Genomic DNA, 25,107 nt, shown 5'->3' with positions numbered 1-25,107 from the left:
GGCATTGAAGTTTGAGCAGAAGGGTCACATTGCATCCTCTAGGCATGAAGCTCAGTGGCATCAGCACGTGGTCTTCCAGAGCCACTGCAAAGCTCTGTGCCCTTCTCCATGCTTATCAAAGCTGTCAGGGCGGTGTCCCTTCATGTTCTCAAAAGAACAGAATCTGAGCAGGGAAACTCTGCGTGTTGAAGGATGCTTTTTACAGGAAAGGCTGGCTTCATACATGCATGTCCTGCCATGCAAGGTGCTGCAGCTCAGGCTGTGAGGTGCAGTGTGGGTATGTCTCTGGAGAGGGAACGCCGGTCTGGAGACTTCATCTTCCCACTTTTTTTTTATTGTTTGCACTTTGCGGTCTGTGTGTGCCTCACAGCCTGGGGAACTGTCAGGACCTGTAAGGATTTCAAAGCACTGTTCGTGTCCAGTCCACTGCTGCACGATATCAGCACCGGGTAACAATCTGGGAGGGTTTGTGAAGCATCATCTCTTCCATGTTCCTCACTACGGAGGTGCAGAGGAACACATCCTTGCATCCAGCAAGCGTGAAAGTGAGAAAAATTATAAAGCTCCAAAAAGAGATTCAGGAGCCTAAAATGCAACTAGGAGGACTGGTGCTGCTGAGTGGTGACTTGATTATGGGGCTTGGTTCGATCTACACAACAGAGTGGAGTTTCCTGTAACACACTGAGGGCGTGTTGTTGGCCAGAGGGACAGAGAAGCAGAGCTGCCATGCTTGGTCTCCTGCTGGTACATGCATCTGTATCACATAGTCTCTTTCATAAATGCATTGAGTTCCATCTCAAAGCCAGATGCAGCATTTCCTTCTATGGAGAGACTGTCAGAGCTTCATGCAAAACGTCTTCTGATTTCAAGTCTGATTTATCCTTGATCATTTATCTAGTCAGTTTATCCGTGTCTTTCCTCATCTATTCTTGGATGAGCAGTTTTGAAAAACCAACTTATTTTTTCACTGCTTGGTGGTTCAGACACATTCATCCATCAGCTCTCAGTATTGGCTGCAGCCAGTAGTACTGCGTTGTAGTCCCTGCCTTCCTGGCAACCAGTCAAGAGGGAAGCGAATTGTAGGATATAAATACCAACAATTATGAAAGTTCTTTGCCACTGGGGTGTTTTTCTAATATCTGATTACATACTCAGTTTGTTCAGAAGGGAGATTAACAGGGCATCTTGTTTTTAGATGAGCATGACCATGGAAGTCGAGTAATTTGCATCCGTGCTTCTTGGGGAGAAAAAATAAATGGATTTTCTGAAGCACAAATGAAGAGGAATAACTTTGCATTAAAAATGCTGAGAGTGCTCATAGTGAGATGAAGCCACTATTAATCTAATGGACAGTGTCCCTTGTTAGGGCGTTTGCCATAAAGTTACAAGTAGGGCATTGATTTAAATATACTTCCCCTCCCCTTGCCTGGAGGGAGCCGTAATGGATGAGCAGAGAGCTTTTATTTGTGCCCTCAGGGATGGTGTTTAATGGGGGCTCTGCGAGTTCAGAACAGGGCTGTTGCCATTTGCAGTGGGGTGAAGCAGTGCTGAGCGATTCCTCGCTGGTATCCTCACCATGTCCTCCCTGGACACGTTGCACATTGCTGGTCATGGGGACAAGCAAAGTGCAGGTCTTGGGGCACCCTGCTCTATGGAGTGTGCAGCAACCCCAGCGGCTCCCCTTGTGCTCCCCTTTCCTGCCCAAGCACCGGCAGCAGCTGGGAGCAAACCAGCATCCCAGGCCAAGGCCTGCAAGTCCATCCTGCACCATGGACATTATTTTCTGCAGTCCATTTGTGTGGCATTCAGCTCTACTGGGGAAATAAAACTTTATGTTGCAGTCTTAAAAGGGATGAGGAGCCCGAAATGCACATTTTAATCATATTGAAATATTTGGCTCTTCTTTTTCAAGTCCCTTATCAGCATATCTTTAAATGTATAAGTGCCTTTATTGCATATTAACTGGGTGCTGATGGAGAGGAAATAGCATTCGAGGTACAAGTAAGAACACAGGTAACTCCATCCTACTGCAAAGGCTGAAGTCCTGGTCTGTATAAACACTGTATAAACAGCTTTTTCCACGGAGGTCTTTTGAATATTTTGTCCTATTTCATTTTTAATGATTTGCTTTTATTTCAGGAAAATCTTACCTTCAAGAAAATGCTTTAAGTCCAGTCTCCATTTATTAACTTTTTGTTTAATCTCTGTAATTCTTGAGAAATCCTTCTCATTACTGTGCTTTTCTTTGTGTGTTTCTTCTCTTTTTCTGCTGCCACAGAAGAAGTGTCTGCAAGGATAGTACAAGTAGTAACAGCTGAAGCTGTAGCAGTCCTGAAAGGGGAACAGGAAAAAGAAGCTCAGCACAAAGATCAGCCTGGACCACTACCTATAGGTAAAACAAAATGAAGAATGTATCCTTGAATTTGTGAACATCATATACACGTGTATTTACAAAAGCAAACACACAGCAAACAACACAGCAGTGTATTCATGGAGGTCAGAGTCAGGGGTAAGCTACAGCACCACGTGATATTGTCACCCCTATTGGCTCAGTTCTTCATTCCCCTTTGGCAGTCTCGTTCTCTGTGTGCCCATAAGAACAGCTTTCCACCTATCTCCTGAGCAGTGCAGCTGTGGCTATAGTTGGTGCAGGTGGTTTTGTTTGGTGGACCAAGCAGCACTGAGAGCCCCTTTATGTTCAGCTGTTGGAGAGGAAGATTGATGTCTGGAGAGACAAAGATTAGGGGAGAGGCATTTAAAAAGAGGGAGATTTTGCTGGTTGATGGCAGCTACTCCAGAATGTGGGAGATGAGCTTCTTGACAACACAAAGAGGAATAGGGAACCCAGGGTGAGAGTGGGAGAGGGGACAGCAGTCACCAGTGTGAGGCAGAGGGAGTGACACCAGGTGGAGGCGAGTGTGATGCTCCAGACTGGGAGTGGTCCAAAATCAACTGTATGTATATATAAGTAACTATCCAGCCATTCATAGGCACAGTGCTATGAAACTGCCAGAAAACTTCCACAGCTGCCCAGAGCATGTACACAAACACCAGAGAAAGACCAAATGACATCCTGGAGTGGTGAATGTCTTACAGACCTGCCCCTGGGATTAGTCTTGCTGAGAGTTTGCATGTCGTGATCAAATCAAAATAACACCTCGTGGTATTTTCCCCACAGGCATATTCCACTTTGCTTGGTACAGTGGCTGGACCCTGCTTAGGAATGAGTTAGTATCAATGAGTAATTAAAAATACCTGTTGTAAATTTGATTCCCTAGGTGTTCTGCTTCATTGGATTAAGTTTGAGCTGGAGGTACAGCAGAGTGATGTGTGCCTCAGTAATTCCCTTCTTTGCAGGGACTCAATATTACATGAAAGACCCTGATTCCACAAAACACTTCATACATATTTAAGTACACAGTGCTTCACTGGGGCCTTTGTGAGGCAAAATGAGCCTTCAGTTACAGGTAGCTAGGTAAATGCCTCAAACATGGTAAGAAGCACTTCCTCAGTTAGCACATAATGGTGTTGCAGTTCCTGTGGTCAGTCACTGTTACATAAATTCATCTACAATGGGACTGCTGTGAAGATAGAAATACTCTGTCCCTGGACAAGCAGATCTGCAGGGCAGGTCACACAGGGGTTTCTTCCAAACCATGCTGGCACTGGGAGGAAGAAGGCCAGGAGATTTCTTTTGGGGCTTTGAAAGTAACCTTTCCATCCTTGGGAAGAAGCCATGAGTCTTAAACTGGGATCTGCTGGTTGGGACTTGCCATTTAACTAACACAGATCCGTGAACAGACTCGTTACTTATTTTCTTCTTTTCTTTCAAATATGGCTCCAGTCGCAGTGGAGGGTTTGGTTCAAAAAAGATCTCAAAATGATTTGTATGAAATCAGGTGCAGAGATTGTGTCGAATTCATTGGAGCAGCAGCTTGTTCAGGATTTTATCGTACTCCTATTGAAGTTAATGAAAAAACATCATCTGGTTTCAGCACAAAGACTCGTGACTGGAAATGAATTTACATGTAACCTGAGTGAAGCGCAGATTTCACAGCATCTCGCTCAGCTCAATTGTTAATAGGTCATAGCTGACATAAGTTCTTTGTGCTGATGTCTTTTGTATTTAGACAAGGAATGTTGGCGTGCATTCTGTAATTGACTTTGAACTCAGTAGAAGAAAAACAAAAATAAAGAAGGTTGTGATGTGTTTTGTGTTCGTGTACTCGAGGTAAACTGAAAAGACTGGGTGCCAGTTTCAACCTGAATTTGTAACATCTCTCCTGCACAGATGCTTTATTGTTGTTGCCTCGAGTGACTGAAGGCTAAGTGCAATACCGATCTAAGAGATGATTTCGTACTTCATTTTTTGTAGTGTGCTCTCTGACCAGAATTTTGGAAATAATGCATTTCATCTAAGAAGACAAAGCTTTTTAATATAGCTTTAGCAATCCAGCTATTCTGAAAGGTTCTCCTTCTGATCCCTGGTGTGCAAGTCCCCATCCACTAATTCTCTCAGCTGGGCAGCATGGGTTGACTGCAGTCTGCATCGAGCATTGATCTCCTGGGAATTAATCGCTGTGTCTCGTTTCCATTGTTTGATTTCCAGCAGTCGAAGAGTCAGCCAACCTGCCTCCTTCCCCACCTCCATCGCCAGCTTCTGAGCAGACTGGAGCTCTGGAGGAAGGTAAGGGTCTCCTGGACGTTGCAGTGTACAGCTGCCAGCAGAGGGATGAGACATGAATCTAAAGCAAGGGGGAATCAGGAAACGGAGATACTTCCTTCAGCTTCATGTGGAAAGATAAGGCATTCCCCAGCAGTAACTCCCCATCTGCAAACCAACTGCAGTGAGGTAGACACATGCACAGAGGTAACTGGCAGGATATGTTAAGTACATCCATATTGAAGAAAAAAAGATGGTGGTGCTAACTAATCCTTTTATCTGTCATGCGTAATGTCAGCTGAGATGTCTGCTATGCCAGTGCTGTCACCAAATCTGATTCAGTATGGGTAATTCATGTTTTCCTGGGATTCTTTTGTCTGCATTCTGTTTCGTTTTGTTTTTAATCACTGTTAGCTTTGTATTTGGAATCTTAAATGCATGAAAGTAAGGGAATGGAGAGTTGGATCATTTTTCTAATCTTCAACCTTTAATTCCTCCTTCAGTGTCTGCATGCAGCGGGGTTTGCTCATGTAGAGCAGGAGCCAAATTCTAGTCTCACAAAGAAAGTTCCTATTACCTGCACAATGAATATTCAGTGTCAATAGCCTGTGATCTCTGCTTTTCCCTCCCACTAAAATCCCCTCATCAAAAAAAATTAAGCCTTCACTTAATTTTTAAGTAGAGCTCTAAGTCCCAGTGAAGTTTTCATGATGGTAAAGCGTGAGTTTCAGAGTTCAACAGAAAAAGAGTGCTGCGTCAAGGCCATCAGCAGAGAGAGAAGGCAGTGTACCAAAACTGAGCTGTGTCATGTAGATACAGGGAAGGAATTTGAGTTCAGAATCTTGTCAGCTGAACTCTCCAGTGTGAACAGCGTTTCTGTGTGTCTATTTATTTACCCCTCCTTTCTTTTTTTTCCCCAGCTTTTTTTTTTTTTTTTCCCCCCAGTAAATGTGTGGAAGTAATTTCTTATCATTTGCTGAACAAACTTTGTTAGTATTTTAACATGGAGACTATTAGCTTTGCAGGTAGATGGCTCCTACTGCACATGCTAATGTAGTCTATCAAGACACTGCAGTTAGGCATGTTCAATCCTCCAGTCTTTTCAGAGATAATGCAATTACAGCTTTTGTTAACAACATTTGGCAGCCTGCTGTACTGGGAATGCATAACAGATATATGATCAGGAACCAATACATAACATTTGATTCATTGGGCGTTGGTTTTGTGTGTGTGTCTTTTGAAGAGCGAGTCCAACAGTTCTCATCATCAAAATGACTAACTGAGAAGGAAACTAGTAGAGTGTCAGCAAGGCTTTTAGAATTGTTATTCTGGTTTTCACCACTTTTTTTTTAGTCTTTTTTTTATAGAGTTCACTTGAGTAGTTTTGCATATGCTTTTTGATGATCACAATATCACAATAAAGGCCCTGTTCTTCTGCTTCAGGCCAATGTCAGCGCTCTTCCATTAGTCTTTGCTTAGGATTAGCTTTAAGTACTATTTCTCTTAATGATATTACTTGCATATTTTTAGGGTTTTATAAAGCAATCACATTGATTAATTGTCAGAAGATTCAAAACTGTCCCCCAAGGAAATGGACACCATCTTGCAAGTTGTATTGGCAGTAGGTGGCAAAATGTAGCCCATGCCACATAGCACGATGGTATTACTGACTGCTGGACAGTGCTGTTCAGAGCAGGGTGTTATGTCTCAGTAACTCATCACTCATTGTCACTGTTTTTCTTCTTTGCATGTAGAACTGAGTTAATATAGTAGCACTTACCATTGCATTTTCCCCAGATGTCAACATAGTCAGTTTTCAGTGTAGTTAGTGCACTAGAAGAAACATCTTTTGTGTTCTGCTTTGTGGTGGAAGCTGCGGTCCTCATTTTCTGTGTGTCAGTTCAGTTTTGCTGACCTAGGGGAGGCTGTTCTGTCGTTTTGATTCAGGCAAAGCTCCCATTTGGAAGAGTTTAGCTCAGTAGGTTTTGACCCAGTTTAAACCTCCGGTTCCCTGTGCCATCTGGCTCTCCATCCCCATGCACCTTTACATTGTCTTTCTATTCAGAAGAATACAAATTGTAAATGTGTTCAGTTCTAAAGTAGTTGTTGAAGAAGGGCATATTTGGTGTGTGTACCTGACTCTCGTTTCCTTTTTTTCTGCTTTCTCAAAACATTTTCCTAGCACACTTGTCAGTGTGCGTTGCATTGCTTTGGATTCAGGAGAGGCTTCCTTCAGTCATAGTGGGAAGGAAATCACTGTTGTAGACATGACAAAGGTGGATGTGGCCAGCCATGCAGCAAACACAAATTATTAAAAAAAAAAAAGAAGGTAGGAAAGACAAAGAGGTTTGTGGGTCAAGTGTATTTCATGAGAGAAGGGAGTCAGTGGTTGTAGGTTTCTTCCTTTCATTGGCTGCAAAAAACCATTTCGATGAGCCTGTCCCTTTTTACTGCTGCGGAAGGTAAGAACTAATTTGCCCGACTGACATTATTTCATTTATTTTGCCTATTGTAACATATTTTTGCTCAGGAAATGAAATTTTCACTAGCGCTGCCTTATCCTTTTATCAGTTGTATCTGGTCATGCAGGACTGACGCAGTGTTCTCTTGCCAACCTGGCATTTCTTTTGTGCTCTGTGCCTTTTGACAATGGTCTGCAATATCTTCATGTAAAAATTCTTCTAAATGTTACAATATAGGAGCATGCCTTGAGGGACTGCCTTCCATTTTGAAATGAGCATTTCAGGATATGCATTATATATCAAATAAGAATATTTAGCAAACTGAAAGTAACCGTATGCCCTGTAAAAAAGGATCTATATACAGTAATAATAATCTAATGAAAGGCATTTTTGAAATATAGCTGCAAGCTAAAGCTGAATTAACCTTTATGAGAAGATTTTTATCCTGGACTTTAGAATACAGTGGGAATTCTTCTTTTAATTCTTCTATTAGAAGGGATTAAAATAGCAAAGGAGGTTTTTTTTTTTTGTTGCAAACATGTTTCTCTTTGAAGAGTTTTTCATTGTCACGTCAGTGAAATTTTCTGCTGCAAGTTTGAAAATATCTTTAACAAAACTGGTAAAAGATGTAGATCTGTGATAGCCACAGACATGATGGTTCCAGTGAGACTGCAGTGATTTTGGCCCATCGCAGTAGTGTGCATTTGAGCATTTGTCATGTTGTCAGTCCTGCTGTGTTAAAAAGCAGGAGCAGACCTGTGTTTCTTTGACCTCATTCCATGCAGAGCCCAGGAAGAAACAATTTCCATCCTTGTTTGCATCAGACTAGAAAAATTAGAGTTTCATTTTCGTTCCTATTGGTACATTTTACATCCAAAGGGTCCGTGATTAAAATATGATCCACAGCCAGAAAGAGAACATGCACTTTTCTCATTGCACTTTCCATCTCTGTAGTGCACCACCTCCCCCTTTCTGCATGTCCTCCCTTCCTGTTGCACTTCTGGCCACGGGAACCTTCTCTTCTCCACAATGCCCTGGTTCCAGCAGAGACAGTAAGGGCATCACACCCCTTTCTGCTCTTGGCCACAGTAATAAACACAAACTAGCACGAGGGCATCTGCACGGCAGTAGAAGTTGCAGTCTTGAAAGGAGAGCTGGCTCCCAGTCTGCCACATGCTGTGACATGTCCTCATGAAAGTTAGCTTTTGCAAACAGTGACCCCCTCAAGTTCGGTGCTGGATTCTGTAGAAATTTCTATTGAGAAATTGTGGGTTATGCACTGCAGATGGATCAAGATGCTTCACTGCAACTTTGTTGCCAGGTCTTAAGTACTAGGGAAGGGTGGGAGGCCATGTTCAGCCCTGGATTTAGCTGCTCTTACTGCACTGCTCTGCAGTTTCCTGCTCAGCAGAGGCAGGCTGCCAGAATATTTCTCTACACCTTGCTTTTAAATACACCTGAAGTCCTGAGTCTGTGTTTTAAATTACACTGCGGGGGTGAAGCATCTAAATTACCAGTACCTCAAGGCAACGTTTGTATCCTGAACAAAACTGGGTATGATTCTTGTACCATCCTTTAGGCAGTGTTTGTATTTGTGCGTAGGTGCATTTAACATAAATTCATTCCTGGTCAGACCAGCTCAGGTCTTACACACAGATAATCTTTCTTTTGCAGCTACTAATATTAAGAAAAATGAATAATTTTTATTTCTCTTTTTATTTTTTTCCTTGACTGTTTGGTTAATATTGCAGCATCCTTTTCTGGGGCAGACAAAACAGCAGTCAGTGTGCTAACAGACTCCTGCTGCCATGTTGGGGCAGAAAGCAGAGGGTACCTTTTTGTTTGTTTTCTATGACACAGATGTTATCTTGTTATGGTGTGCTAAATAAAGAAACTTGAAACTTACTGTTATTTGCCAGCAAGAGGCATAGAACTCTTATGGATGGGATCAGTTTGATCACGTGATAGAGATGAATGAAAATTGCTGGTATTGGTAGCAACAGCAGCATCTGTGAGCCCTTTTAGTCTTGCATTTCACACAGAGATCTGGCTAGTATCAGTTATGCTGTGCTAAAGCCTTGCTTCCTGACTCAGTGCTTTCTATCTGTGAGGAAAGTTTTGGAAGCTCTGGGGATCTTTAAGTTGGAGTTGTCTGGAGAAAGGCCAGGGTACGCTCAGCGTGGACTCTTTCATGAAGCTTCTAGGACTGCTGCAGGCAATAAGAAGTCACCAAAAAATGGACTTGAAATGTATTTTCTCTCATAGTAGAATTCTAGTTTTTCACGGCTCAGTTCATGGTCAAAGTGGAGTGTAGCCAGGTCTCCCCTTTAGGTTTATATGGGTCAGATGACAAGGCAGTCGTTTTTGTTGCTCTGTATTATTCTTGTCTTGGAAGAGCAAACTGAAGCTCCCCCTCCCTGTAGCTGTCAGTAGATGGTGTGGTCCTGTACTGGTTATGTGATTATCTGTGATGCTGCAGTGACGGGTGAATAAAGGTGTCATTCTGAAGAACTGGTAAACTCTGAGCTGGGAAGCTTGTTCACCAACAGGAACAGGACAGAGCAGCGTGAAATACGGGACCAACAGAGAGTGCTCTGAGCAGCTGTGTGGCCTTTTTCAGAAGCAAAGAAAGCTGGCAATTAGATGAAGGCACTTGTGTTTGTTTGTTCGTTTTGTTTAACTGTTACTTATTTATAGGAAAAGGAGAGGAGTGAGTGCATTGGAAACAGACGAAACCACAATTGGCAAAAAGCAAACTAGCTTACACTTGTAATTAAAGGACTTAGGAAAAAAAAAGTACATCTTGATGAATACAGTTTACATCCGATGATGACGAATAATACAAAAGAATGCAACTGTCGGGGTAGTCCACAAGGTTTTAGAACAGCCAGTGCAAGTTGTGAGATGTGGTTTGTGTGCAATGCATATTTCTCTAAGTAATGAGTGTGGTCTGGAAGTTCATTTATTCCATTGTTGATTCCCAGTGTTCGTAGACCTTGTAGGAAGTGCCAGATAAACGGCTTGTGTTAAAACACACAGCTGCCCCATCCCTCCATCCTGCGTTGATTTGCAGCTTGGCTGATTTCATCCACTCTGCAGTATGACAGTGTGGCTAGTGTTGCCAGTGCATGCATCCATCCTGTCTTGCCGTGTTTCTGTCTGTCTGTCCTGCAGTTTTTGTCTGTGTGTCTATTTGTAGATGCAGGGGCGGAGGATAAGGTGGGACCGCTACCCCTCTGCCCAGGCTGCGGGCCTGCTGCCAGCAGGGAGTGGCGTAAACGCCTGGCCCCCTCCATCTCAGTGTCTGTACCCGATGATGAGCCCTACAATTCGGATGAGGAGTACTATGAACACCCTTTGTTCAGCTCAGAGTGGGCTGGCTCTAGTACACATCCCAGTGCCACAGTGAAGAGCACAGAGGTCTTGTTGGGCTATGATGAAGGTGAACTGAGCATGGTCCCATTTTGTTCCTCTTCCCCTCTACCCACCTGCCATCCATTCCATTATAGATATATGCTTGGGATTGCTGCTTTTTGGGGAAGGAAAATGAGTGAGACTCCTCCAAACTCTTTCGTTCTCAAAGTGAAGCTGCATTGTGAGCATTGAATGCAATTTGGGGGTCGATGAAACCATGCTCCTTGGTAAACCAGGGCTGCAGGTCTACTAACAAAGCTTATAGCAGATGAAAAAAGAGCGGCTAGTTAAAAGAAGCAGACAGTGATGTGTTCTTTGTGACAGAGCATCGCTACCAGGGACAGCATGCAGAGTAGGTCAGAAGGTTGTTACTGAAGGTAAGTAGGCTGAGTTAAACTAATGTCTGTACTAGAGTTAGCAGTAGAGGATCTTTAAGTCTTCACTAGGCAAAGGAATTCAATTTTTTTTCCCCCAGTACATACTGGTGTCTTCAGGCAGTATTGGGTCATGTTTGATTCTGGTTGTTCTGTGGATGCACCCATTTAACACTCTGTCAGCTGGCTGCAAGCAAAGCAGACGTGTTAAAAAGTTTGCTGTTTCTTTGTTCCTGTACCCCTTCCTTCTGCAGCCTAAGTCCATCAGTAAGTATTACTTTATCTGTGGAGTTTACATAAAATCAAATGTTGTTGGTTTTGGTTTTTTTTAGGAGTCAAGGGAGAATCTATTTCAGTGCCTAATGAGAATTGTGCCTTGTTATCCAAAGCAAATCGGATCATATTTCATCAGGCAGCATTTGATTAACTTAATCTTGGGACACAGGAGGTGAAGCTAAAAGCAGTTCTGCATTCTCTGGGGATGTGTTTCTCAGGCAGGCGGAGGTCTGTGACTGAAATAGCTCTGTGGGGCATTTCAAGAAAAGGAGACTCAGCCACAGTTAACGGGATAAGGTAGCCCTGTAGTGCAGCGGCACCAGAATGAGAGCAATGCAAATAACTGCAGATTGTTAGTGTCAGGATATCTGCCTGAAGCCGGGAGAGTCAGAAAATCACAGGAATAGCCTTACTGTAGTTGGGTTTCTCTATTTGTTCTTAAAACAGTCCTAGTTTTCAGCTCACAAGCAGCATAATTGCCATAATCCGCATCTGCTGAAACAGTTTGCTCGTGCAAACTTTTGATATCCCTAGCATTGTTTATGTACCAAGTTGTTTGCCTCTGTGTATACATGTGCTTATCCATTCCTGAAAAGCTTTTCATTTGCAGTTGGTCTTTTTCCAGCTGCTGCAATGAAGTCTGTACTTCATGCAAGTTCTTTTTCAGTGATCCCTTAAAGTATTCATGTTCTCAACAATTCTATATGATGAGTTCTAGTCATAGTAAGAGAGCCACAGTATTTTCTGTGCATTAGTGGTGAGGATGGGATTTTTCTCCCCAGATTTTAGCCATTTCTGAGCTGTGTACTGACTCAGTAAAATAGGGGTCTAATGTAGATGATATGATTTGTCTTCTGGGGGCTTTTCCTCCGCCACTTTGAAGGGAACCTAGGCAGTGCTTTGCACCAGAAGCCTAACCTGTAGGGGTTTCAGTGCTACATATGTACTACTTTTGCTTCATTAAGAAAAGACTTAGTGAGTAATTCGTTTTAACCACATGGCACTGAGTGCAGTAATTGCCATAAAAATGGGGTAAAATGACTTCTTTAATTGAAAGAAATGCACCACACAGCTACCAAAAATTGGAGGGGGAAAAAAAGAGCAGTACAGCAAGTTACTTGAGCAAGGGCCTCTATTGTCTGGACACTTCCTGTTCTGCTGGGCTCCTTTTACAGTCTGTCCACAGGTAAATATCCCACAGGCACTGGTCCAGTTCTGATTCTGAATCTTCTGGCTTCTGTTCACTTAAGATACGGTATCTTTCCCTAACTACATTTTTGTGTGTTATTAGTAATGTTATACCTTACATACTGATAGTTTCTCAGCCTCAAACAGTATTTGTGTTCCTTTAAATTACTTTTTAAGGACTACAACTAAGGTGGATGGTTGATTGCCTAGCTTTAACTGAGTCAGTCTCGGGAGAAAAATCATGCCCTTGTAAAGAGGTTTAATTTTAATGCCAGGAGATTCAGATTCAGAACCACTTTCTTCTAAGTCTGATTCAGCAAAGTCCTTCCATATGGGACTGTACTTAAAACCCAGAGCGGTCATCAGGTTTATTTGAGTTTGGCTGGCGGTCAGCTGCTTACATATTTTGCTGAATCAAAGGATTCACAGTGGATCCTAATTTCCAATTGGAGGTGGTACCAGCAAAGCAAAGTAATACTCTGTCTGAACAGCAGTGGCAAGACAGAATGGAGACATTCTTCCATAGCAAGAGTAGAATAAAGACCATTCTTGGTACTGCATTACTGATTCTAGCAGCCTGTAGGCAAAGTGATACGGTTCAAAATCTCAGAGGAACATACAGTTAGTTACACGGTGTTCACTGGTTTCTTTGGCTTAGTTGGTGGTGAGGAGAGGAGCCTAGGGGCTTAGTTAGGTACACAGGAAAGCTAACAAAGAGTCCTTGTGCTACAACGGTGATTTTCACCTACAGGGTTCAGATCTCAGGCAGCCTAAGGGAGAAGCAGTTTATAAACGACTCAGTGTAAGATACTTGGCTGTACTCTGGTGGAATCACCAGTTGCCAGCTATGTGCAAGGCTTATTAGGACTGTTCAAGTGTCTGAATACTTTGCCAAATCTAGGACCCATGTGATTGGCAGACTCACTGTCATTTAGCAGTCAGTAACAGCATAGTGGGAAGAAATTAACGACTCCTACCTTACCCCACCTCAATTCAGTGTCTTGTACTGGGTTAAACAGCACGTTTATCAGAAGTGCATTGATGTTGTCAGAGCCATCCATCATTCAATATCATCTCCATTTCCAGTGAATATTTGACCCACTGTCATTTTTGGGAGCGGTGTACCTATAAAGCACTTTCAGCTCTCATCTTACAGCATAAACGTGCTTCTCTGGGGGCGGCAGGGTTCTTGTGTTTGCTTTGTATTTTTTCTTTGGGAAAAATCATTTCTATTGCAATTAAAATGGGCTGGATTCTAGCAAACCTTTGACATGCAATTCTGGAATGTTCAGAGCTGAAAGTGTTTAAGAAAACCAGTCCTGTTGAGCTTTGTGCTTGTTGTTTACTGTTGGTGTTGATGTCGCCTCCTTTTTCCATCTCCAAGAAGAAGAACCAGTAGAGAGTCCGATGGCTGTGGAATTGAAACCTGCTGCTCTTCCTGGGACGCAACTGGGGAAAGAGCATGGGCCCACTGAGCCTTCAGAGCAGGCCAAGGGCCTCGGTGAGGGTCAGCTGGATTTTGGTTTGGAGGCCACAGTGTGTCGTGAAGACAAAATACCAAGTGTGGCATCCAGCAGGGAGAGCCTAACAGTTGTGAGGGAAGTGCCTCCGAAAGACACATCCCCTTCCTTGGCTGCGGAAGGTGTGTCCTCATTAGGATTGCATGTGTTTGCTGCCAGTCAATCTTCCAGCTTTTCTCCAGTGCTTTTCGAGGCTGCTTCATTTCCTGTTCTTTCCATTTATTAGTATGACTGCTCTTGTTATTATGCTTGAAGAGTGTGTAGCAGATACTATGATTGCATAGGTGCTGTATGACAACATGGTTTCCCACCACTGCAGCTGATTCCTATGTTGGTTTTTTTTTTTAACTTTGCCATGGTACGAGTGCTTTGCAGCTAAGCTGATTCCTCTGCGCAAGCCTTTTCCCCCCATCTCAGACATGTTTGCCAGTCACATTGCTAATGTTTGTATATTTTTTTCTTTTTGGTGCAGAGATTCATCTGCTTTTCTTTCAAAAAGTAGATCTAATGAATTTAACTATGACATAAAGAGGCTTGAATTGTAGAAATGCTTTCATTTGCAGCGTGCAATATTTTTTTGTGTGCGTGTGCTTCTGTGCATTCTGGTTTAGCTTCCCTAAAGCTATTGCTTCTTATGTCATATCCTTGCCATTCATTGCAGCCCACCCTTCTCCCTTGATCATTGCAAAATCTGATTTTTTTTGCGTGTCTTCCCTTATTACAAAGGTTTAACCCGGCCGGAGCACCCTGCTCTGACAAAGCCCCATCAACTGCACTGGGATATTTGCCTTCTTCACGAAGTTTAGGATGGGGTGTTCAGCATCAAGTTCTGATCTGCTTACTGCAGCAAAGTATTTATTCCAAGCAGTTGTCCTTCAGTACATGAGAACTAGGCTTCAAGATAGTCTTTTTGATGGCATTTCTCATCAGTCAGTGTAACGAGGTGTGAAGACACATTGCATGGAGTAGTGACATGCCCATTCAGTACCTGGTGAAGAAGGGCTGTATCTGGGGAGCTGACTTTCCGTCAGACCCACCTAAAGAAAATTAAATTGGCAGTTAGAATATCTTTAGATACCATTGATGTTGTTCATTGGTGATAGAGTAAAAGGCATGATAGGATAAGCAAGAAAAATCAGTATCTAGTTAATTCACTTCTGTGAAGGAAGGATGACATCTGCTCAGTGGCTTTGTGCCTATACTTCATAGGTTCTGCAAGTCACCAAATGTAAAGTCATGAAGGATTAAAAAGTACTGTAGATGCAGAATTCTGGTTTCTTTCTACCTGCAAAGTGTAGAATGGCAGTAGCCTTCTTTAATTGTATGCAAACATTTAAAGAATGACCAGTAGTTTGATAGTAGTTATTCTGAAAAATTCATAATCATCTGAGTCAGAAAATGGCTCCATGGACTGTAAATCAGACATAAGGAGATCTAGATCTGGCCTAATTGTTGTAATAAGTTTTAGAAAGAAAAACTTGTAAATCATTATTCACAGACTAATGCAAGAAGTATTCTGCAGTGTTTCTTTTTTTCCCCATGTGATAGGAATCATCATTTTCCAAAGGATATAAAAAAATAACATGATATTAAAGATTAATATGGTACATGTAAAAATAATTTAACTAGAGAGTACTCCATACAAATATAGTGGCATGTTGTAAGTGTAGCACTTTCGGTTTAAAATTAACTTAATTAGGGCTGTGCTGCAGTCACTGAAACATGACTGGTATTCAGTTACAACTGAAGACGACTGGCCATGTTGGAGACCTCTGAGATCTGGCACTATTAGTAGCTCTGCTGCTGATTTGCACAGGCCAGTTTGTGAGATTTTTTCATTTGGCAAGGGATAAATGTCAAAAGTTGGTGCAGTTAGAACAGCAGCCTCTTCTGACACACCTCCTGTATGTATTACTTCTTCAGTTTAGGACACATGTAGATGAAAAAGGTAAAATAAATATAGAAATGCATAAATATGTTTGTTTTAAATGTAAGCAGCCCACAATGATGCTGTTCATTGGACTTAATCTTACGAAACTTAGAAAAGCAAAACTAACGTAAGCCCCACAGTCCAGCAAAAATTACCAAGATGAAGTCGTCACATGAAATGATCTCATTACAGTTTTGACATATTGACTTGTGTGAAAGTCACGTTTTCGCTACAGAACATCATATATTGAAAGGAAACTAGGATTTAATGCTTGAAAGCAGATTTCTGTGTGGATAGCCTTGCTGCATGTTTGCTTATTTTTCCCTCTCCATCACTCATACCAAGATGTTCTGTACACCACATGACTGCCTGCCTATAAGTGCTTTAAATAATTCTATTATAAAACCCAAACAAACTACTTCAGATTTAATTGCAGCCACGAAGATGGAATTCCGTGTCCAGGAGGGCACGTGCCCTTTCACAACAGATCCATTAGACACAAAGCGACAGGAATCTGGAAAAGACAGTAAGACTGAGCAACCTAAACATGATGCCTTAGTTCCACAGCCAACAAAAACAGAGGCTACAGATAAAAAGGATTCACAGAGCAAAGACAAAGAAAAGATGCCTTCACCTCTATCAGAACAGATCTTGGAAACTGATTCACAGAAGAAATTGGAAGCCAGTTTTGCAGAACCTCCTGCCAAGCTTCCTATTTCTCAAATACAAAAGGACTTGCCGTCTGAATTGCCTAAAGGGAGTGAAACAGAGGAACGGACTGCAGATAAGCCCTCATCATCCAACCAAGTTATACCTATGACATTTAAAGATGACCTTAAAGATGTCCAAGATTTTGCCATCAGCCGTGATGGAAGTTCTCTGTTGGCATCAGAACCCAAGACAGAAGCAGCCAAAAGCGAACTGCCTTCAGGCCCATCTCTTGCTATGCCCCAGGGTCTTTCTCTCAAAGACAGTGCCAAAACAAAACTGGAACCTGCTGACCAACTGTTTGCCAAAGAATTTGCTAAAGATGAACAGACCCACAGGGGCATGACCCTGACTCTGCAAGAAGTCTCAGCAGTAACTGTAGATGGCCTGAAAACACCAAGCATGCAGAAAATCCCTGCATGGGGTCAGGAAAAGGACATGACCAAGGATGAGACTGATGAGGAAGAAAGGTACGACTTCTATGATAAAGGGGAGGCTCGAATATTAGACGATGGAAAATTTACCACAAAACCTGAAGTTAAGACACTTTACCAAGACAAAGCAGATTTCTCAAAGGATGATGAAACTAAAATGTCTGATCTTTTCAAGGCAGAAAAAGAAATGGACCAAAGTGGGCTCCAAGCGACAATAGCTACGAAAAAGGACATGCAGCCAAGCACAGAGGTATCCCCTGGCAAATCAAGCTATGTACCAATCCCTGAGAAAACAACTGAGCACCCTGATACTCCACAGTTATCCCAAATAATAGAGAAGAGCCCTGGGGCACCAAGCTTAACCACTGATAAGGCTCCTACTCGAGAACCTTCTCAAGAGAAAGACATTAAAAAAGAAACCAAGGAGGATAAGGAAAGTGTTTCAGCTACTCATGAAATGAAAGCAGAAGTGGATCGATCAGGAATGTCCAAGTATTTTGAAACCTCTGCACTGAAAGAGGAAGCCTTCAAAACAGGCACTCTAAAACAAGGCAGTGATTACTATGAGCTAAGTGACACTAAAGAGAGTGCATATGAGACTTACCAGGCAGGTCGTTTAATACCTGAAGACAAAGAGGAAGAGGAAGAGGAGGAGGAATTACAGATGGATCAGCAGCAGGGCATGCCTTCTCATGAAGTAGGGTACAGTACCCTGGCTCAGAGCTATACACCAGACAAATCTGAAGAACCCAGTTCCCCAACAGAAAGAATGTTCACTATTGACCCCAAAGTCTATGGGGATAAACGGGAGCTCCACAGCAAGAATAAAGATGACCTGACTCTGAGCAGGAGCCTGGGACTTGGGGGGAGATCTGCAATTGAGCAGAGAAGTATGTCAATTAACCTGCCCATGTCCTGCCTGGATTCTATAGCTCTGGGATTTAGCTTTGGCCGTGCACATGATCTTTCTCCCCTTGCATCAGATATTCTAACTAACACTAGTGGGAGCATGGATGAAGGTGATGACTACTTGCCAGCAACCACACCAGCAATGGAGAGGGCCCCTTGCTTCCCCATTGATAGCAGAGAAGAAGATGAGCACATTGAAGAAGAAAAAGCTATGGCAGAAGAAAAAGTCCAGCCTGAGACCTTGGTCGAATCGCCTTTCCCAGCCAAAGACTATTACAAAAATGGTGCTGTCTTGGCTCCTGACCTGCCTGAAATGTTAGACTTAGCAGGGACGAGATCTAGAGTAGCATCCGTGAGTGCAGATGCTGAGGTGGCACAAAAGAAGTCAGTTCCTTCTGATGCTGTTGTGGAAGACAGCAGCACAGCCCTGGCATCTGTGACAGATGAAAACCACATAACTCTAAAAGCTGAAAGTCAGCTAGAAGACTTGGGTTACTGTGTTTTCAATAAGTACACAGTCCCGCTCCCTTCTCCAGTACAGGACAGTGAGAATTTAACAGGTGAAACCTGTCCCTTTTACGAAGGCACAGATGAAAAATTGAGACGCAACCTAGCTCCTGACCTGTCTTTAATAGAAGTGAAGCTAGCAGCAGCTGAAAAATCCAAAGAAGAATTCCTCAGTGAAAAAGACTTAGCGCAGCATGCAACTGGTGAGTCTTTTCTAGCGAGGGACTTTGAGCAGGAGAAAAAAGAGAAGCTCGACACTGTGTTGGAAAAAAGCGAAGATCAAGTTGACTATAAAGAGGGTTATCCCAGTAAAGAGTCAGAGAAGACCAGACCTGAGGCAATCTTAGAAATGAAAGAGGAAGGCATGTCTGATAAAGCTCACGTACCCGATGATACCTCTTATGACAGAATATTAGCTACAGAGGTAACAGCAGAAAGGGATGCTGTTTCTTTCTTGATGGAGAAGGAGAAGACTCTTAGTGTTGTTCCTGAAATAGCTGAGGTAGAAGTTCCAATAAGACCAGACTACAATGCCATAAAGCATGATATGGAAGTGGCTGCAAGGAAAGCTGACCAAGAATATCAGAGTCAGTTAAATAGTAGGATCAGTGAGGTTGCTTCTCTCCCTTCAGGGAAGGACAAAGACCCTGTTAAAAAAACAGAGCCTGAACCCAAAGAATCTCAACAGAAAGATCAGAACATCTTGTCCAGAGAAGCAAAAGATGCAGATTTACTTTCCAAGACTGAGCCTAGTTATGTGAAGGACAGCACCAAACTGTCTGAAACAGAAATTAAGGAAAAAGTAACTAAGCCTGATCTGGTACATCAAGAAGCAGTTGATAAAGAAGAATCTTATGAATCTAGTGGAGAACATGATCAAACCCAAGAAAGTTTGAACGGAGAACCCTTGAAACAGGAGGATATCAAAGGAGAAGCTCCAAAACCATCTGTGTCAGAGGAAGAGGTGTCTACACAGTTGCCAGCAAAGGAGCCTTCCATGGAGCTCCTCCTTCCAAAAGCTGAGCCTCCCCAAGAAGAGCCTGCTGAGATTCAGATGGAGAGCATCCCACAGCCTCCAGAGGAAACAGAGAAGATTCCTGATGCAGTTGTGAAACCTACAGAAGTCCAAACACTGCTGCCATCGGAAGTGACAGCTGAAGCCACAAAAAGAGAAGAACATGAGGAAGAAAAGGTAGAAGGTGGACAAGAAGAGAAGGAAGAAGACAAACATCGTATATCAGAAATGCCCCAAGAAATGGACTTTGGGAAACCTACTGATGAAGAATTGCTAGGCAAGGTTTGCCCAGAAGCATTGCCTGAACTGAAAGGCATTATTGAATCAGTCGTGACGGTAGAGGATGACTTTATCACAGTGGTGCAGACAACAGTTGATGAGGGCGAATCTGCTTCTCACAGTGTACGTTTTGCTGCTACCCAGCAGGAAGACATCGAAGCAGTGGACTCCCAGGCTGAAGAGGAGCTAGAGATTGAGGAAGTGGTTGACATTCAAGCTGAGCCAAGGGAGGGCTCCCCAGAAGCTCCTGCTTCACCTGAGAGAGAAGAAATGTTGCTCACTGACTACAAAACAGAGACGTGTGATGATTACAAAGATGAAACAACAGTTGATGACTCCATCATGGACACAGACAGTCTCTGGGCAGATACTCAAGGTGTGCATTATCCTTTTTGTTTTGTTTTATATTTTTGCTTCCAAAACGTAATGATCAAAAAGCAAAATTATTGTAACTGTAATAGTAATTTCAGCATGTTTAAAAAATGGTAGAATTGCCTACCTTTTTTTTTTTTTTTAATTAATTCATCTGGTCGGTCTTCAACGATTTTTACCCTGCATCCGCTGCAGTATTGCTAACATTTGTTACTAATCTTCTGTTTGTTGTTACAATTTGCTCTGATCCTACAGATGATGATAGGAGCATCATGACTGAACAGTTAGAGACTGTTCCTAAAGAGGAGAAGGCAGAGAGAGAATTGCGAAGATCATCTCTCGATAAGCATAAAAAAGAGAAACCTTTTAAAACTGGGAGAGGCAGGATTTCTACTCCTGAAAGGAAAATAGCTAAAAAGGAACCTAGCACACTCTCCAGAGATGAAGTGAGAAGGAAAAAAGGTTCATTTAACACTCCCTATTACTATATATATATTTTTTTTTTTCTTTTTTTTTTTTTTTTCTTTTGTAGTATTGTGCAGTATTGTTAGGTTACTCTGTTGTAGTTGATGTGCATCTTAACACTATTACATGTGGTGCTATTTAATGAGACATTGTACAATTATGTGAAAAGCCATGTGCAAGGCTCACTGCTCCACCAGTCTTGTTTCACTGTAGGAATCCCCACAGAGTTCTGGGAAGCACACCTGAGATGAATGCATCAGTGCTGCCCCTCTTCCATCTTAGGTTTGATCACCTCAATAGAAGCTGACTTTAGAGTTGCAGCTGTGGAGCAGTGGGCCTGCCACTTGATGTATTGTCATATGAAACTTTGCTGGTTTTTTCCTGATTATGTTTTTTTGTGTTTTCTTGTCCATAGCAGTGTATAAGAAAGCTGAACTTGCTAAAAAAACTGAAGTTCAGGCCCACTCTCCCTCCAGGAAAATCATTTTAAAACCTGCTATCAAATATACTAGACCAACTCATCTCTCCTGTGTTAAACGGAAGCAGACAGGTGACTGCATTCTGTTCAGTTATGCAATGTGGCTGGCAAACATAGACTTTTTTTTTAATCTCATGGCTATAGCAGCTTTTCTCTTTTTTTTAGTTATTATTCCTTCAAGACTACCTTCACAAATAGTATTGCTTTTTTTCATTGTTTTTAATCATATTTTTTTTTCTTTCCTGGTATTTGTTTATTTAAAGGAGGCCATGATCATGTGTGCTTGTCATCGCTTGGACCTCCAAGTGCTGTGGTTGTAACTTGGCATCATGCTTATAGTGTGTTGTTGTAGGAATCTCTGCTCATCATTTTCATCTTCTTCTTTTTTTTTTTTTTTTTCTTTTTTTCCTTTCTCTTTTCTCACGCCTTTTTTTCTGGTGGGAAAATGTTGACAGCTTAAGCCATGGTATGCATTTCCATTATTTTGCTTTACTCTCCTGCATAATAAGAAGTGTTTCGGACTTTTATTTTGTTGATTGATGTTATCTGCCTTTACACTTTCCGCTCTTACTGATGTTTATGCTGTACAGTGAAAATCCACAGGGGAAATCCAGCCATATGCAGCATGAAGCTGAGAGAGAAGAAATCTGGGCTCACACTACAATTGCATTTCAAGCAAAAAATTAATATTTGGTATAAAGCTTAGTATAGATTAAAACAGCTCTTCTTCTGTATGTTTTACTACTTACAGCAGTTACAACTTGTATTCTTGCAAAAGAGCAGGGGGAGGGATTCAGTAAGTGTTGGGACTGGGAAGTTGATTCTTTGTGTCACAAAAAGCATGTTGGCTTTGTAGCATTCTAGCTCTGTCTGCATTTCTGCAGCTCTGTGGTCAGTGCTGTCTTACCCTCTCATACTCTAACTCTTCTCAACTATTCTGGTCCAGCAGCATCTCACAGACCTGAGTCATCCTGGTAGTCTTGCATAAGAAAATCTGCTCAGTGCCTTGATTGAATGTGTGCTGCCTGGCAACAGTCAAGAGTTTTTTTCTTCCTTTCTTGATAAGTTGTGTAGGAGACATATTAGATGAAGTGAAAAATGTAATACAAGAATGATCTCTCAGTGCATTTAAACACAGAGATAGAGAGAAACAAACAAACAAGCAAAAAAGGACTCAGATTGGTCATAAAATTCACTGTGATGTTGATTTGAGTTTAACTTTGAGGTTTGGGCTCTAAAGTCAAATGGTTTGAACTACGCCACAAAAATATCTGTAAAAATGTTTCACCATACTCATTGCTGCTGGAAAAATCAGTTATCCCTTGTTGTCTCCTACCTCCCCTCTTTATGCTTAATGAGGGGAGTAGAAGAGACACCATGTGCAAGTTTATCACATGGCTCTGCACACCAAGAGGGTAGGCAACCATATGTTAATGTTAATCCCTGAGCCTAAACCAGTCGTCCAGTCCCATCCAGGATCAGGAACTTAGAGGGACATTGTTTAGCTCGTGTTTTTCTTTTATGTAAAACACAGCACCATTTCTTGAAGCCAGTTTCAGCTGTCAGTATGTCCTATTTGGATTGGTCCTCTCAGCTTTTTTTGACACTTGGCCAATGGAGTCCCACCAAAACACTGTAGTCTGTGCATCTTTAAGTGAATTCCAGTTAGTTAAAACCTCGATGTTGCCTTATCTGTGTCTTCAAAATGAAACATGTCCAGTCATAAGATGCAAGAGTCTACAATAGGGAATTATTATTTGCTCAGATTTTCTAGGTAGTGGGCCAGGAAATTAAGTCATTCTGTTCCTCTCAGTAACAGGACAAAAAAAAACTCCCATGTCACCATGAGGTAAGTGCTGACAAATACTGGTAATATATACCGCCATTCTTAAAGGAAGGACTGTTGTTTGAGATTCATCCTCAACATTTGAACAAGAAATTGTGTGGCCAACTCCAAGGAAAGAGCAGAGGAATCTTTGCCGTGACTGATGTAGTTATGGGAGGCAAACCCCACTCTGACTCATGCTTTGTGGCTGTGAGTTGCTGCTGCCATTGTGCCGTTAGAGGAGTGGTTATGGTGCAAGGCCAGGCCAACTGGCTATGCACAGGAGTCAGGACGCGATACACTTCTCTTCCAAGGCTTGAGTTCTGCTGCCCCTCAAGAGGTAAAAGATGCTTGTTGTGTACTTAAACTGCTGGCAGACATGTAGAGATTTTTGTTCAGATGGAGAAGTTGTGCTTATCAGGTAAGTCAGCAAGAGCAGCACAGCTGTGCTTTCCACTTCAAAGTGGTAGCTGATTAGGTTTCAATACCAAAGGAAGGAGGAAAAATATAGTTTGTGATTATTTAGAAGAGATGCAAAACTGACCAAAGCCAGCAGTAACAGATGGGGTAAAATGTGATACTGATGGGCTGTGCTGTACTTATCTGTGGTACAAATCCAGAAGTATGTAGCTATATATTCTTTCCCTCCTCCTAAGTTTTCTTTCCTACTCATTCAGTTTAGGAAAAAAAACATCAAGGAGATTATTCCAAGAGGACCCAGCTACTGAGTGGAAGTGTGGTAGGAAGCCAGAAATCCCCTCACCATGCCTAGGAACTGCACAGGGAGAGGAGAAAATCAAATGTCTCCGTCCTGTGCAGTGTGTTAGGGCTGCTGTAACAGCTGGCAGACAGTTAGGATCACTACTAGAGGAAGTCATCTGTGTGCACTGTCTTGCTTCTGCATTTTCTAAGGGCCATTATGGCAGAGATGCCAAAGGATTTCATATGTAGATAGTTTTTATGCAGCCATTGACTTCTAGAACAGCATTGTTAGGCTGAAACTAATAGCCTGCTTTCTGAAAAGCTCCCCCATTACACAACTTTGTAAGGATGGAATCCAACTCAGAGAGGAGAATCTTAAGTCATATTGCATCAGAGAAATGAAATAGTTAATATACTTGATGTCCCCGGTGTAATTTGAATGCTGAAGTCTGAGAGCTTGGTTGAGCTACGACGCACTGACCATAGTGACACAGCTGGGATGGTAATTCACCAGACAATCTCTCTCCTTCCAACTGGAATTTTGGCTAATATTTTAAATAGTGGTGATTTCAGCATCCTTTATTTTGCAATCTTCACCAGTGGATTACTTAAGCCTGATTTTTACAGGACAGTTGTTCAGTGCTCTCTGAAAATCAGTGAATGTGGTATCTTGGGATGAACCTTCAGAAATAGAGCCTCTTATAGTTGTTCTTGGAACTTTTTACTGTGATTCTTAGATTGCCAGGTACATGAATACAAAAGCTGGATTTCTTTGACATATGTGAAGTACAATTTTACATCAAGCACAATGAATATAAGACATTTCTAGGATGAGCACATTTCTGCATACAGTTAACTCAGACTTATTCACAAGATAATTGTTTTGCATTGTAGTTCCAAGGTATATGAGTGTTCTAACAAGTATACTAAGTGGAAATGCTTATTATTACTGTTCTTTTTAACCATCAAGTCTTTCTTTGGGTCTCTCAGCAGCAGTTGGTGAAACAAACCAGGCTCCTGGTGTATTTAAACAAGCAAAGGAAAAACTCTCAGTGAGTAAAATCAACTTATTGTCTTTCTTAATCATCTTCCTTTGTGCTCATTTCAGATCATTTTGTGTTAATTTAGTACTTCATTTTTCCATTTAGAAATTGTTTTCCATGTTCATTATTCATTTGAAAGGGCAATTCAAATCATCTTTCCTGAATAGCAGTACCGCCTAGCATTGAATTACAGTCCCAGGTAGCAGATGATGACAGTTCGCAGACTTATTCAGGCACACAGGCTCCAAACCGCAGGGACTGGTTGTTGTTCAGCACTTTGAGCCATGACATCCTCTAGGATAATCTGTGTCCCTTGAACCTTTCCACAATACCCAACTCAGTATACTGACACCTTGCTTGATTGCTGCCTAGGCAGAAACCCTCCTCCAGGACTCACTAGATGTATTCTGATACATCATTAACTTATCTGTGCATTCTGTGGCTGTCATACCAGTGTAGAAATGTTTGGCCAGTAGCATTTTGTATGTGAATAAGAGCTTCCTACTTGACTAATTTGTGGACTGCTAATTTGTGTTTTAACCT

General features: G+C 42.0%; 1 protein-coding gene across 50 annotated transcripts in view; it reads left to right on the top strand.

Moving 5' to 3' along the window:
* Positions 1-25,107, top strand: part of MAP2 (microtubule associated protein 2) — a 188,530-nt gene that overhangs the window by 140,896 nt on the left and 22,527 nt on the right. For 14 of the 50 annotated variants that reach the window (XM_072341654.1, XM_072341660.1, XM_072341657.1 and 11 more), the window contains 6 exons: positions 2,279-2,392; positions 4,610-4,687; positions 16,264-20,055; positions 20,307-20,513; positions 20,932-21,066; positions 24,512-24,573. In XM_072341654.1, coding sequence (XP_072197755.1) covers positions 2,279-2,392; positions 4,610-4,687; positions 16,264-20,055; positions 20,307-20,513; positions 20,932-21,066; positions 24,512-24,573 — 4,388 coding nt within the window. Of the gene's footprint in view, positions 1-2,278; positions 2,393-4,609; positions 4,688-13,761; positions 14,020-16,251; positions 20,056-20,306; positions 20,514-20,931; positions 21,067-24,511; positions 24,574-25,107 lie in introns of all 50 variants that reach the window. The other 36 variants (XM_072341645.1, XM_072341648.1, XM_072341647.1 and 33 more) reach the window with 12 other exon arrangements.

The sequence above is a fragment of the Excalfactoria chinensis genome, chromosome 7 (genome assembly GCF_039878825.1).
Source record: "Excalfactoria chinensis isolate bCotChi1 chromosome 7, bCotChi1.hap2, whole genome shotgun sequence".
Taxonomy (NCBI): domain Eukaryota; kingdom Metazoa; phylum Chordata; class Aves; order Galliformes; family Phasianidae; genus Excalfactoria; species Excalfactoria chinensis.
The sequence above is the reverse complement of the archived record's forward strand: the minus strand, read 5'-3'. Positions and strand labels throughout refer to the sequence as shown.